The sequence below is a fragment of the Rhopalosiphum maidis genome, chromosome 3, assembly GCF_003676215.2.
Source record: "Rhopalosiphum maidis isolate BTI-1 chromosome 3, ASM367621v3, whole genome shotgun sequence".
Classification (NCBI taxonomy): Eukaryota; Metazoa; Arthropoda; class Insecta; order Hemiptera; family Aphididae; genus Rhopalosiphum; species Rhopalosiphum maidis.
In genome coordinates, this window is record NC_040879.1 from 33958921 (window position 1) to 33975561 (window position 16641).

Genomic DNA, 16641 nt, shown 5'->3' on the forward strand with positions numbered 1-16641 from the left:
TATTTATATTATATCTTGTTTGTATGGTACGAAATGTGAATTATCAAAATTCTCACCCACAATCTGCGTTTGTGTAAATTATTTGTGTACCTAAATAGTTAAGTTCCTTTGCTTGTATCTCTTCTCGCAAGTTTTTAAGCGACGTAATAATATATTATATGATATACAGACGTCAAAGGTTAAACCACTGGTAAAAAATAAAAACCCGGATGGTAAGGTTAAAATAAAGGCCCAAATATGAGTAATGTATTAAATATTAATTATCATAACCCTAACCCTATAATATTATACCTGAGTTTACTGGCACTGACATACACATACTGCTATACTTAATAATATGATCTATAGAAATAATGATATAAGCGATGATAAGAAAAAATAATACTATATATAATATTACTATACGAATCACTATGTATGCATATAAGGTAGAATCCGACAACGATAAAAAAAACCGTGAAAATCGAACGCCTCGAACTCGACACACGTAAGTACATAATGCTATAATAACGCCGCTGCACACTATACAAAATATTAATATTATTATGTGGTGCGCATCAGCGGCGGCGGCGGTGGTGGCAGTGGCTGACGCCACGCGCAAGTGTGGCCGTCACAGATTTGGTCGTCTACAACGCGCGTTATTATTGTTATTATTATTATTATTATTATATTTCATAATAATAAAATAAAGACGCGAACGACGGCGGTGGTGGTGGTGGACGACGACGACGACGTGGAACGGGAAGGGTAATACGATTCAGGGGAGGGGATGGCGCGGAAAAACCGCACGCACACTCACGTGGCTATAATACTGTAATACACATAATATTAAACCGGCGACGTCGCGGCGGTGGGTGATCGGCGGCGGCAGCGGCGAAGGCGGTGGGTGGGTGGGATTGGCGCGTCTCGATCCGTGTGCAGCGGCGGGTGTACGGGTTTGAGCGGGCGCCGCCGAGCGGACAGACGAGCGGCGAGCGTGTGTATAGGTAAAACCGCCGGCGTGCTCGCCCGTTGCGGTTAGTCAAAAGCCGTTTTGTGGGAGGAGTGTGTCCGGGGCGGCCGCGGGCGCCGCCGCCCACCGACGTGCCCGACCGTTCGGCCGGCGCCGCCGTCGCGACATTACAGTTCCGACCGGATCACGTACCGTACCATCCATGCTGACAGCGCGCGTCCACGACGCATACCTGTCGCCTGTCGGACTACCATAACATAGAAAACAGACCGTAAAAATATAATTTTCCGATTCGAAATCGCATCGAAATTTGCAACGACATTATTTAATATATACTGCATATAAGCAACGTCGTTGACGCGCCGTAACACATCACGTTGCACCATACGGACCTACGCGGCAATCGCATAACCAATAACAATAACCGTTTTTCGGGAACTGATTTCACAATATTCGCGCATAGGTTTTCGCCGGCGAAATAATCACGCGCGGACGGGCGCGCACATTGCCGTTTTTGCAGCCGTCGTCCGCTGCTGCAGCCGCGGACCACGACAACCCGTACGCCGCCGCTGTCGTTGTCCCGTCCGATGGAGATCACAGTGTCCGCGCCGATCGACTTTAGCGTGTCGGTCAAGAGAACGCCGCCGACGGCGGTCGTCAGGACGCCATCGTCTGGGGCCGCCGCGGCCGCTGCCGCCGCTGCCGCCGTTGCGACGAGTTGTGACAGTGGTGCTTCGTCCAACACCGCCGCACAGCAGTCCAACGACGGTCGCCGTTCACCGGTCGTACCGTCGTCCGGTCTCCTCAAGTTCGTTCAGCACGACCACCAACACCATCATCACCATCACCACCATGCCACCGGTGCCGCCGTTTTGAACACAGCGGTCGTGAACGGGCACCACCACAGCAGCGCTGGCGGCAACAGCGCGTTCCGCTTGGTCACCCCGAAAGCCAAACATAACGGTAAGTCAGTCGACGATACACCTAGACGAACGCTAATTATTGTTGTTACGGTAACGATGGAGTGATATTTTTATAATCGGCTACTAAACGATTATTTATATTGGGGTTATTGGTATCGCTGCAGTAGTGGGTGAAAGTAATACGTGCTCAATATGAGAATACGTGGAAAACACATATTCTTCATGTGTAAGAGTCAGTGATGGGTTGTGTAGCGTGAGGCCAGGAGGTTTCCGGTAGGCTGTGGCCAAACTTTAACTCAAGTGCTACCCATGTCGGCTGCTATATTAAAACTTCTTTTACAGTTGTACCTATAACTTATTATAACAAATTGATATAAATAAAATTATGATTTTATTCCTTTTTTTAATTATCAAACTTATTCTATTTTCTTTCTTTTTTTTTTGTAATTTAAAGTATATTATATAGTATTATTTTACTATCGGTATTAAACATACAATATGGGTATTAGGTCAAATAATCAAACCGATAACTTTTCACGATAATGGATATTGTACTGCCTGGCGTAGATACCTGTGGCATTAAACTCTACGTTGGTTCATATTTAATATCATGGCTATTATTATATTATATTAATTTACATATTTTATTACTTATTAGTTTTCCATTCCTCTATAATATCAATCTATCAATTATAAATATATTTTCTATATTAAAACATATAATATAACCTATCTAAACTTGAATACTAATATTTATAATATTCTTTATTAAATTTGAAAAATATAGACAACAGACATATCGAGCTGATTTTTATTCAGAGTCAGTCCAGGGGCGGATTTAGGTATGTCAATATGTGGTGGTCCCTGGGCAGAATACATTATGATGACCCCTTATATACATAAACAAAGAAATATATTTTTTTACTTATTAAATTACATTTATTACCATATTTAGTAGTGGTAACAATTAACTACTTATTTAATAATAAATAATGATTATAATAAAAACAATAAAATCAAGTATAACTAGTATAAGTAATATCATCCTAATATTTTTCTTGTATCCTAATTTAAATATCATAAAATTATGAGGTCCCTGAATTTGTGGGGGCCCTTGGGCTGCAGCCCACTTAGCCCTCCTCTAAATCTGGCCCTCAGTCAGCCACTAAAAGGGAATAAAAACATGATGATGTTCATATAAATATATAATATATTATAAAATAATCAGCAATAATATAATGTAATAAACACGCAGAGTATGTTTTATATATTATGTTAATAATATAGGCGTGTGTAGAGGCCTATTATCCAATTTTCAAAACATAATTTATTGCTTACTATATAGTTATAGGTACTACCTGTATTAAGTATATAAGCTGTATATTTTACGATGTATAGGTTAATGTCTGTTTTCACTACTAGTGATAGAAACTGACAATACGTTTTAATGTATTGTACATAATGTAATGTCATTAATCATTATAATACACATTTTGTCATTTTGGTGATTCCTTTAATATTAGTATGATTATACAATAAATACTCATTTAGTCTTTACAAAATAAGATACCTGTCTAATTATGTATCATGTGATGATAAATCTAGATCATATTCACTACCAATATTTTCTGTGTATCATCGTTTCGATGATTTTTTATGTACTTATTTCTTATTATTCAATTTAAATAGTATATCCCGTATAGATAAGCTGGAAGGATTCTAGAGCAATATATTTTTATTATACGACATGATGTATGAATATTAGTAATGATAAACCTGTAATAATGTTTAAAAAAACCATCATGAATCGTTTATGATATTTTTTTTAGCATTCGTGACATAATAAAGTAATCATAGTTAATTTTAAATAATGTATTGGTGCACATATATTTGATGATAGCTAAGAAAAGTATAAATTAACTTCAAGTTGGCAAAAATATCTCATAAGAAATAAATTGAAACAATAAAATATAAATAATCGAAGCGACGACGCATTTCAAACGATAAAATATTGATCATATCTTTCATGTACTCAATAGGTAAATGATTATATTTGTTAAGCATCATATTTTTGTTTTTTTTTTTTTATTCCGTATGCATATAAATTAATACATATATTGTCTTTTTCGCATTAAAATAATAATAAAAAAAGTAATAATTTGTAATTTTATATCAAACCAAAATGTTCTAAATCATAGCATTATCACTGTAGTTAGTTCTATTATTTGTACATTAAAAAATTTCAAAGATGATTTAATACCACGGTTATTTAAATTCTCGCAGATTGTAATTATCAATTTATTTATAAACAAGTTATAATTTAATCATCAGTAGTTAAATATAATGATAATATACAAATAATATTATTTCAATAATATATTCTAGCTAAGATAACAATATATGGTGTTGTACTTCATATAACATTAATATTGAATATACTTCTATATCAAAACATAAAATATCGGAGGCTATAATTGTAGGTATAAATTTAAATGAGATCAATTATCTTAATAAATATTTAAAAATGGCTAAAAATTATTTTGAAATTTATATCATGTCTAAAAAATGTTTACATAAATAATATTTGTTAAAAATCTCAAGTCTAATATTGTGTTAAGTATGAAATGATTTTATCAAAAACAAGTGATGTATAATATTCTTGTTTGTTATTAATTTTTGCTTGAGAAAAGTACTATAATAGTTTCCTATTTTTTATCCTAAAAGTATTACCATATTGAATTTGGTTAGGAAATCACAGATCACAGAAAATATACCTTTCAATGTTGAATATTGAAACATTTAAAACAAATATGCTGCACTTAAATATGTGATAACAGACTCAAAATATATATATACAAATAATAATAACATTTCATTTGTAAATCTAATAAATACTTCGCTTGTTTAGAATCTAAAATATCGAATAAATTTCAAAAAATTATACCTGTTAATTAAAAAATATAAATACTGTTATTATTTATTATGATATTTAAGAATAATTCAATTTAGCTGCGATGCACAATTTTGTAATTTCTTATTATAACAAATACATATGTACAAAGCACATAACAATAATGCATGTTTTTATGATAAATATGCATTTAAATTGTTAAAATAATATGCTACTTTCAATGATATAATGGGCAGTGGTATATTAATTGTTATAGTTGCTGGTGCTATTCTTTGTAATAGTTAAAACTAATAAATCCTAATGAAAAAAAACCATAAGCAATTTTGCATCGGGTTACACCCGTATTCCCATGGTTGCTCAATGTTCCGTAATATACGCCACTAGACAATTTAACGTCCTATTTATTAACGGGTAGATAAAAACAAAAATTAATGGCTCGCCATTAAAACACCTTTTAATACGTTACGCCACTTAAATCGGTTCCAGACTGCGGGAAAGCAAGAATACGTAAAAACAGGAAATGATCAATTAAAAAAAATCAAATTTTCATATAAATGTCAACGTTTGCCTACATAATAAATTATTAAGCATAATATTTTACAAATGTTAAATGTTATTCATCTCCACCATCGCGTGTTTTTTGCGTAATAATAATTATATACTTGATCATAGAATTCGAAATAGTTTTGATCTCAAAAATTATTGTCGTATTTGCGTGGGTATATGGAAAACAATTGTAGTATGGAAATCTTATATTAAATAAAAAAAGATAAGTATTATAGTAAATATATATATTTATAGGTGTTATGGTTATAAAATGTAGCATTTGACGTAATTTTAAATTTTGCTTTATAGTTCCATCAAATATACATGCATTTGACTTTGATATACGATACAGATAATTATAATTTCAGTTACTGACGAATGTATTGATAAAGAACAACCAATTGAGTTTGTTTATTTATAAATAATATAACCAAATAGGTTTTTTAGGCGCTGTATACATATTATAATACACACACACACACACACACACACATATAATACGTACATACTCTCGTTTATATTGACAATAAACTATAAATATCATAATATCAAATGATCGTTTATAAATGCATTCAGCTTTCAGTGTTTTTGAGTGCATGAGAAACAGTGGCTTTAGATAAAACACCACACCAGTTGCGATTTTAATAATAGTAATAACTATATGTAATAGTAGACATTTCTAATATATGATTGTAAAATAAATTATTAGGTTAATTATTACCAGCAGGAGGTATATATGGTATAATAAATTAGTATATATTTATGTAGCCTTAACTGTGATACTCTATAGAATAGCATCTGATGATGGTTATGGTTCTTAGGTGTATAAATGTATGATATACGAGATATCCGTAAGCCGGTATGGGTATGATTAGAGCAAAAAGTAGGTATTGTTGAGACAATCAAATCCGTGCGTGTATAAAACAGTGGATCAAGTGATATACAGTATTACAATTAAGACCTTGATTTACGTTTGATTTATCGTGAAACGAGAGGAAGGCTGGGGCGTGTGATAGAAAATAAAAAAATAAAGTAAACGGACATGACATAATGAGCACGTCATGTCATTATTACGAATGGTCAAAATGTATAATAATATAAAATAATATTATAACTCCATACTATCATTATACCCGTATTGCGATGCATTTTCGAGGTAGTATTTTACGGGCGGACTGAAAATCATTATTTCACGGCAAATTATCGTATTGTTCTATTAATACTTATTAAAGATGATAATATTAACCAATCACACTTGTGTTAGATTACCATCTACGATAACTATGTATACGTAAAATATACTTATTTATTTTATATTCACGGGCAAATGCCTTTTTTACAAGATTATAAAACACGCTATTGTAAAATTTTTGACAAGTATACTATTGTTTTATCATAATTAGTACTAATATAATAATTTTATTAATTCTAATGCGTTAAATCTAAATATATTGCCAGGAAGAACAAAAAAATTTAATCTAACCTAACCTAGGCAGAAATCTTACTAGCCAAAGCAAAAGCTTTTGAATAAAAATGTATTATTTTCATTATTGATATCATAACTATTAAGCATTATGAATATAAATTCCTTGTGTTTCTATATGGTATACTGAAACAGTTTTCAGATAATCACTCGAGAAAGTCGATGGGGTTCTTCAAAATATCTTTAACTAACATAATATCTGCAAATGTTCGTCTTATACTTTGTTAATCAAGGCTCAGACGTTTTCACATAAGATACATAAGCAATTCTTTTCAAAAACTTATAGTGGAGCATGGGGCATAGTGTTATGGTAGCAATAATTTCTACTACGGAGTTGGTAACACCAAAATAATTAGGTAATGAAATCATCAAGATCATTTATATATTTTGAGTAATTATTTATAAGACCAGATAAATGAGCCTATTTCGAGAAAATAATTATTATTATAAAATCACTACTATTTTACCTAGATACCTATACTCTAAACTCATATCTATATGACTCTATTATATTTATGTATATTGTATAATCTATATAATATGTGGTGCAAAATGTTAAACCGCGATATGACGACAATGTCAATACATAATAAGTAATCATGTACCTCTATACATCTATAATATAAAAAGGGTGTGTGTGTATTTGTGTAATATATTATTGTTATATAGGTTCCTATACTCGCGATTTGAGAATACGCAACGTTTGTCGGTAGCTGAAACGTGCCTGGAACATACAATCATAGAAACGCCTTTACACACTGCATGTATACACAATACGCATACACACACACACACACACACACACACACACACACACACACACACATCAGGATTACCAGACCTTTGCAATTTTAAACGATTCGCAGTGCGGCTAACTTATTTAAAGACTAGGAAAAAACACGTTCAAGATTTTTATTTTTATTTCTCCTTGAAAAGGATTTTTCTTGTACGCTCGTTTATGGGCGCTGTGCACAGTTTTTCATCAAATTTTGCTTTTTCAACTGAAATTGTTTTTTTTTCTTTCCAGTGCATTGATAAAACAATACATTAAATATAAATTGGTTTAATAATAAAAATATATAAAGACGTTATAGTACTTGTTTGTATTATACATTATACACTTTAAATAGTATAAACTATGCATTATTATAAAACAAACAGGCAAAAAATTCTGACCACTAAATCAGTTGGTCTGGCTCATGAGTCATTAACGTATTAAAATAGTGCCTACATATTCAGTATTAGAAAAAATGTCTGCACATGTGGAGACAATAATTAATAGTTATATAATAACCCAATTAATATTGTACGGTGATTAATGCTAATCGTCAAAACGATACGTCAGAATTATTATTAATATTACATATTTGCTCCCTTAAAAACAAGTAATAATTATTGTAACTATTATTTATGTCTATGTTTAGATGAATATTTTAGTATTTAATTTTTTGTATACAGTAAATAGTTTGAAGAACTCAAATTGAGATGGAGAACGCAATAAGGGGACGAAAGTCCATTACTTTTAGCATACAACTAATATCTAATAATAATGTTAATATCTAGTATCTAGTATTCTAGTATATTTAATACCTTTGAATATAATCTATGATGAATAAATTTGATGATAAATTATGATCTTGATCTAATATTCATGATTCTATTATAAAATTATCATAACTCGTAATGTTTAACTCAGCCTTCAGTATAAAAGTATACTATTAATTAATTTTATTTATTTCAACAGGCACATTTTCACTATTATGGAAAACAATTTATGTAGCTCTAATTTGAATATGGTTGGATTTAAATAATGTGTTTTGATACGGGTGTATTATTTATATTAGATACTAAATTGGTGTCAATAATATTGGCACCAGTTATTCTGAAAAGTAATCGTGGTAGGATGAGCGGTGCAATGTCCTTTAGATAATTAGATTGAGTTTAAAAATTGTAACTTTTAAGAATTCTTAACAATTATTACAATTATAATTTTATTATATTTATAAGGACCCTCTTTTATTTTTTTTTTTTTAACTTGAGCACTGATATGTATGTAAAATAGAGCCAAGTATATTCTCTATACTTAAAGCTTAGAATTAATAGCATTATTACGTCAGGTTTATAGCATGTGTATATTATATATATTAGTTTACGACTATTAGATTGGCTTGACAACATTTTATTATTTGTAATAATTTATATAGTTGAGTTCTAGAGAAGTTGTACTGTAATTTAGTTTCTCGTTGCCTTCTGCAAAACGAGAATGGTGATCTCTCTTATATGTAATTGTGATAGTCACTTACCTATATAATAATAATAATAATAACTCTTTATTTACAAAGTTAAAAACTCTATATTTCCTAGTATAAATAATAATTAACAATTTTATAGGTTTAATAATATTTCGTTTTACGAAATATTAATATATTGACAATATGTTTATGCTATTTATAATATTGTTATTTAGTATTGTAAAATAAGAATAATAATTAATTGGATTTTCTTAATAATATATTTAATTATTTCAAACGAGTAATATTTAAAGTTTGGTACCTTATTAATTACCACAAGTCAATAGTTAAGTGAATATTTTATACATTATTCCCACTAAAAGACTTTTTGCAACAAATAACGTTTATTTTTTAAACTTACGATTTACAATTTTTTTAAACTATTGTATTATAAAAAAAACGACTTAACAAAACAACAAAATTTAAAATGTATTAGTATTAATATTTTGTAAGTACCATAATTTAATTTAATGCTTCTTAAATATTTTTAAAATATTTTTTTATTAGGAATCTATAGTATATTATGTTTATATAAAAATTATAAAATTGTAATAAGGTATTTTATTTATTCAAATAATGATATTAAAATTTTTAATATTTTACCTATTTTTAAAATTTAAAAAGTCCTTATAGCAATCGTTATCTCATCTGTTGGAAAATTAATGCTGGTTTATATTTTGTGTAGATATTAGATAGGTTGTGCTTAAAGAATTATGGTTAGTTATCAGCTATTGAGCTATATTATAATACTTACCTATTTTATATGGTATTTAATAACAAATTATATAAATTATATAAATAATTATCTGCACATTAATATAGGTAATAATTTATTTATTTTGATTTGTGACCACATTAGAAGAATTATTATACTCTGTGTATAGACATTGCTCGAGAACCATGTTATGATCGTCGAAGTCTACTCTTTCGGGGCGTATATCGCATTATATTTATATGCTGTAGCGGCAACCAGGGGTGGTCCAATAACGAGTAGGAAAGGGGTAGAAAAATAAGAAAAACGCAATCGTTGTCGACGTGGCTATATGTAAACTGCAGCAAAATTACACCTTTTCTTAAATCGGAAATGCAAATTATGGCAAAAAAATTCAATATTATATCTACTATCTTCGACAAAACCGATAACATACATTATACAAACTGCGGCAATTTATTTTATATAAATAATATATATTTAGGTTCTATGTCGATACCGATACGATAATACATATTATGTATAGGTATATCATATATTAATATATATCTATAATCTATTTATTATTATGTACATAATTATATATGTTATGTTGGATACAAATTGGTTAGGAAAATCTAAATGTATTTTTAAGTTTAAACGTAATCTGCTACTAAATATCAGTCCCTATACAAGCAAAGGAATTTCACATGTGATAATACTATACTTAGTACATATTTACTAGAGTTGGATGTCACTAGAAGAAATAGTTTAAGAAGTGTTGTGTCGATTAATATTTAATTTAATATGGAATTTAACATAATGTTTAGCTAGAATGGTAAACAAATAATAGTATTAAGCAATTTTAAATTTAAATTTAAATATGAATTAAAAACAAGTGGTTATAAGATATGGGAATGCTTAAATAAAACATGTACTATGTATATAGTAGGTAGGTAAATAAAATAAATTTCCGCATTTTGTATAATGTATCTTAACGGGTTTGTCGCAGATTGTATAATATCTACGGTTTACATATCGAATTTTAGAAAAGCTTTAATTTTGGCGCAGCTTATCATCTCCCGTCGACGTGCCCAGAATGGAAAAGGCTGTGCCGTTGTCATCAACCGACATCGTAGGTGGGCGGAAACGTGACGTGGGCAGTGGTAAAACTGTTTTGTTTTGGGAGACAACTGTCCGCGGAGAAATTAAACCTTGGAATCACACATACTGACACGCGTGCGCAGATGGTTAACAATCATATAAAGCATATCTCCCGTCAATCCGTCCATCACACATTGTGGTGTCGCCGTAAAAGTCGTGCGTCGGGATCCATTATATTATATTATTATATATCTCTGGTTTAGATTCTAAACGGAAAGAGGAATGTATTTTTTATTTTTTATTTTTTTTAATAGAGTTTTATTACGATTGCTTAGTTGTTTTTAGCGCTCTTATTCCTCTCCTCTTCCGTTATTATTATACTCTGTTCTTAATAGAAACGCCCGCGTGCGACCACTCGCTCATATATATAAATATATATATATATTATAAAGTATGTATACAGCACGTGAGTCATCTGGTAAAACGATGTCAGTGTCGTTGAGGGTCAACTATCGTCTCGACCCTGGGATGTACGCATGCTACGATGATAGCTTTACGCGGCGGTGGCGGAATATTATACGTACTGCAGTTAATGAAAATTAACTGCCGTCGCGGCGCACCGCCACTGCCGACTTCTACTTCCGTGCTGCCACCACCCCGGGGTTCAGTACTGTTAGCGGATCGCGTTTTCTATAATTTAATACGTTGCATACACACGTATACACGCTTGCGCGCGCATATATATATATATATATAATAATATAAATATTATTACGAAGTGATACCGCCGCTGCGCACCAGACGGTAAATTTATTGTTTGTCGCGCCCGGTTGCGATAAATTACCCCGTCAAACGCAATTAGTGGGAAAATTTACAGAAACACGACATGTGGCTCATCGCCCCGTGTACCTTACTACTCGTATCACGATTTTCAACCACTGACTTAACCTAGCTCATCAGAATGTTTTTTGGTTTTACCGTTTTCGTAAGTCTATTGTGAATAGATTTTAAACAGCGATAAATAATTGACGGATAGAATGCTATTTGTGGTGTATAACCATGTCCTATGATTGGATGATAGCGAGAAACGTTTTAGATGACTTTATGTAATATATTTGATGTGGTATATACTATATATTCACTATACTGTAAAGCAGTGGTTCTCAATGTTTTTAGTATCGCACCCAAAATTTCCCCTGAAAAATCTTTCGCAACCCACATGGTTTCACTTTTCAAAAAGTAGTTATAAAAAACAAAATTTGTACTATATAAATATGTATAAATTTGTAATATGTTTTTTGTATTTTTTAAGTTTATAATAAATTTATTTTTTCAAATGTACTTCTAATAAAGAGGTGTATGCGAATGTGTGCTTGATTTTTGTTATGATTAATAACAGCATTGACATCATAATTCAAAAACTTGTTCGCGACCTACCAAAATTGACTAACGACCCACCAGTGGGCCACGACCCACATTTTGAGAAACGCTGCTGTAAAGGGTCATTTGTCGTGTTCTTTTTTTCTCATTTATCTTTTAGTTCAATAATGTTTTTATTCAAATTTCAAATACTAATTTTTGAAATTTTTAAGTATATTTACTAAAAGACAATATAATATTTTCAATTACTTACTTGAATTTCTTATCCTATTTAAAGAGTACTCTACATGACCTGCATGTGGTGAATGGTGATATAAACTTTTGTTTGTCAAATGAGAACGATCCTTTTTTACTGTAAATTATTATTTAGAAAATGATCTTTTTGAAAATTTTAATATATCAAAATTGAAATTCAAACATTTCAAACGAGTAATTTTAGAATTATTAAACTTTATGTAGATACTAGTTACTAAGGATAATATAGTCCATGATATGAGTTTAAAGATATAGATAATACCTATATATTAACATTGTATAATTTGTAAAATTCGAAAAGGTATAGTAAATACTAGATTAAATATTACATATTATATCAATATTTTATATTTTTATTGTTATAATACTTTAATAATTCAGAAACTACTCATTTAAATGTTGGGTTTGATACATCAATATCAAAAAATGTTCTAATTAACAATTCACTGTAAAAAAAAGGAATTCATTTGAAAAACAGATAATTGTAACAGTGCAAAACACTTCTCATATGGCATAGAAAATGTAAATATTTAAAATTATGGCCAATAAATATACCTACTAAGTAATTTCAAAAGTTAGTAGGTACTTGAATGAATACAAAAATATAAAAATAAATACAGGAATGAGTATGCTATAGTGAATCACTTAGTTTAAATATTTTATATAACATGTCAAATTGTAGTTGAGTTATTTTGTTTTTTTGTCTATATATTTACTATTTAAAACCGTTTTGATGTGGCATGTTTTAAACTGTGGACATATATATTCAACATTTAGTTATTTACTTGTATTTTTATTTTACCCATTTTTTTTTTAACAATTCATGACTTTTTAATGGTAACCTGTTAACAATATAATTTAATTTAACTAGTCGAATTTAACACGTATAATACATATATTTATTTTACATGGGAAACTGTTATCATTATAGTTTTAAAACAATTATACTTTGATAATGTAAGATTTACTTAATATAATAAACGAACACTTATGTATAAAATAAAAATATGTTATTTTTATAATGTTTAAGTATATTTTATATTAAAAACTATAATACTTATAACATCGGAATTTAGTGCTTTTGATCTAATTTTGATTGAATATCTACTTGACATTTTTTTAAGATATTGACTTTTTTTTTACTTTTGCTGTTTAAACTGTTGGTGGCATACAGAGTAAATATTTTTAGCTTACATATAGATATATTTTAAATTGTTTTCATGTAAGTAAAGAATTATTAATATGAAGATTGATGGTTGGGTTACCTGAGTACCTGAGTTACCTAGTATAAATTTAATACTTGCACACAATTAAAACATTACGAAATTTATAGACTGTATTGATAACGAATTTTAGATTTTAATTTTATTACATACAATTTACTAGGTACCTAATATCCACGCAATGACGTGTGTATATCTGTTGAACTCAAATGAAATTATGATCTCCATGAGCCAATCACGTGCATGCATGTACATTGTACAGTGAAACAAACCATATTATAATATAATATATAGGTTTTAATAAATATGTGTTTTATTTTATTCAAAACAAGTATAGATATATGAGCCATAATTACTTAAATAATAACTGTAAACTTTAATACGAGTATATAGTTGTTTAGTTCTTAAATATTCACCCAATAATATTGTTCCCGGTGTAGTATAGATAACTTTTTAGGCTATAGTACAAATGTGTTTCAAAACAATTTCAAATACTACACCATAAAATGATTAGCTATACCTACTATAATACTTATATAGTATAGAAGACATTATATTGTTTGCTGTCGATAAACATAATTCCACGAGTTAATTATACCTGTACTCCCGTAAACACATAAAATAAAATTTGCATAATGTGTCTATGACGGATTCGAGGCAAAATATAATAAACATGTCTGATCATTTTGAGTAGTTGGATTTCATACTGAACATTAAGGTGACAAAATAAAAAGGGGCGAAGAGAATAATACTTTGTTTCAAAAATTTATTTTGACATTAAATTATTTTACTAAGATAAATACAACGAAACTAAGCTTAATTAACAGAATTTAAAAAGTTTGAATCCCTTCGTATAATTAAAATTAATTTAAAATAATTGATTTTCATTTATACTGAAAATGTTACTTAAGAATATGACTTGAATAATTTACTAGTACGGAGTTAAAATATTTGAAAAATGATTTTAAATATAAAAGTTAAATTAATATTAATTCTAATACTCTAATTTCAAATCTATCTTATCTTAATTTAATATTTACTACCCACTGTATAAAAATAAAGTCGGTTAAAAGGCATTTTATTTGAATTATCATGGTAAAAACTAAAAATAAAAACACAAAAAAACAGTTTTTATCGACTATGAAATAACAGTTGAAAATTTAAAAAATAGCTCAAAAAGAGTTATAGTATTTTCAAAATTATATCTTGTATAGAAAATGATAATATAAACACTTTATGAAAAAAATGTGTGTATAAACAGTTATTCGTTTTAAGATTACAACAAAATAACAAAAATCGTTTGAGGAGAAATAGTTATTTTACGGGTGAATAAGTAATATCGTAAATACTAACTTCAAACGCTCTTAGACAAGTAATTTGACTTTCCGCTAAAAAATTTTTAATTGTTATCAATATTAAATTATGAGAAACTCGTGTTAAATATTTAAACTTTTTGACATTTTTATTATCATTTGTAGAAAAAAAAACTAAATCAATTATTAAAAAGTGTTAAATTATTTTTATAACTGTATTGTACAATATAATATAATATGTTGGTATACATTATTCTCCCTGCTGAGTAATACCAATAAATATTTTCTTTGGGTTATTAGGACTCTTTGTTTTATTATAAAATTACTGTAATTTTTTTAAATTTATCTTTTGTTTAATAAAATAGTTTTATATATTCCTAGAAAAATACCAAAGTAAAACTACACCATTATCGTCACTTGTATAAAAATAAATATTCAAATTGATCTGAACCTATAGTAATTCTGAATAACTTCACAATATATTATTATAATATCAGTTATATATATATATGTATACGTATATATCGTAGGCCATATGGAAAATTAGTCATTTTGCAAAAAGACTAGGCTCCTTATTGTAATAGGGTAGTTTGTTTGTAACTACTTATTTTTTCAAACGTCTAGTTGTTTTTTTTTTTAGTTCATTGCAGACAAACAAATAGAAATTAAGCCTTTTAAAAATTATTTATTATTTTTCTAAACGTCCAGTGGTTGTTCAGACTTATTGCAGATAAAGTAACAGCAGTTATTCCTTTTAAAAATTACAATTATTATATAGTAATTTATTATTTGTTACTTGTACAAAAAAAAAAAAGATCTAAAGAATTGTTTATACTTCTTAATAAAAAAGTACCAAATTAAATAATAACATTAAGAAAAATAGCAAAGAAACATTGCAGGTAGGACAAGATTATCGAAAATGTTTTCGCAAAACATTGTGCAAAACAAATAAATGCACTTATCAGAAAAATAATGTAGTGTAAAGCTCAAAACACCATATAAAACAACATGTAACCATAATTAAATGTAAATTTATTTATATAGGTATTTTCTTTTTTTTTAATTATTTAGTGAAATTAGTAATATGCTTTAAATATAAATCAAGTATTAGAAAACTGTAAATATTAAATTTCACTAAATCAATATAATAAGAATACAGTTTACATAATATTATAATTCTTTTATTATTTTTTTTTTTTGTACAATGAATAAATTACAATAAAATAACTATATAATAATTGTAGTTTTTAAAAGGCCTTACTGCTGTTTATCTATTTTTTATCTTGACAGAGTTTATCTGTGTTTTTAATAGTTTTAATATTTAATAGTTTTTAATCATAGTTTTAAACAAAATAAGGTTTATCACATAGGTATTTTTCGACTTATTAAAAGAAAAAAAACTAATAAAATCTCGTCGTAACCAAATTTATATCATATGTTCATATATATATATATAAATATTGTAAACTCATATGTGTTAATACTTTGGCTACAGCTGTATTTCGAATTCCGACTGCGATATTATTATACTAAATTTCTTTCTTTTAAACTTCGCACTACAAAACTATA

At 28.9% G+C, this 16641-nt stretch overlaps 1 protein-coding gene across 1 annotated transcript in view; it reads left to right on the forward strand.

Annotated features, from left to right (window-relative positions):
* Positions 1–1138: 1138 nt before the first annotated feature.
* The window catches only part of LOC113556223 (protein glass), a 62630-nt gene continuing 47127 nt past the window's right edge, over positions 1139–16641 (forward strand). The window contains exon 1 of the mRNA XM_026961045.1: positions 1139–1915. Within this exon, the coding sequence (XP_026816846.1) occupies positions 1540–1915 (376 nt within the window). The 5' untranslated portion in view covers positions 1139–1539. The remainder of the gene's footprint in view (positions 1916–16641) is intronic.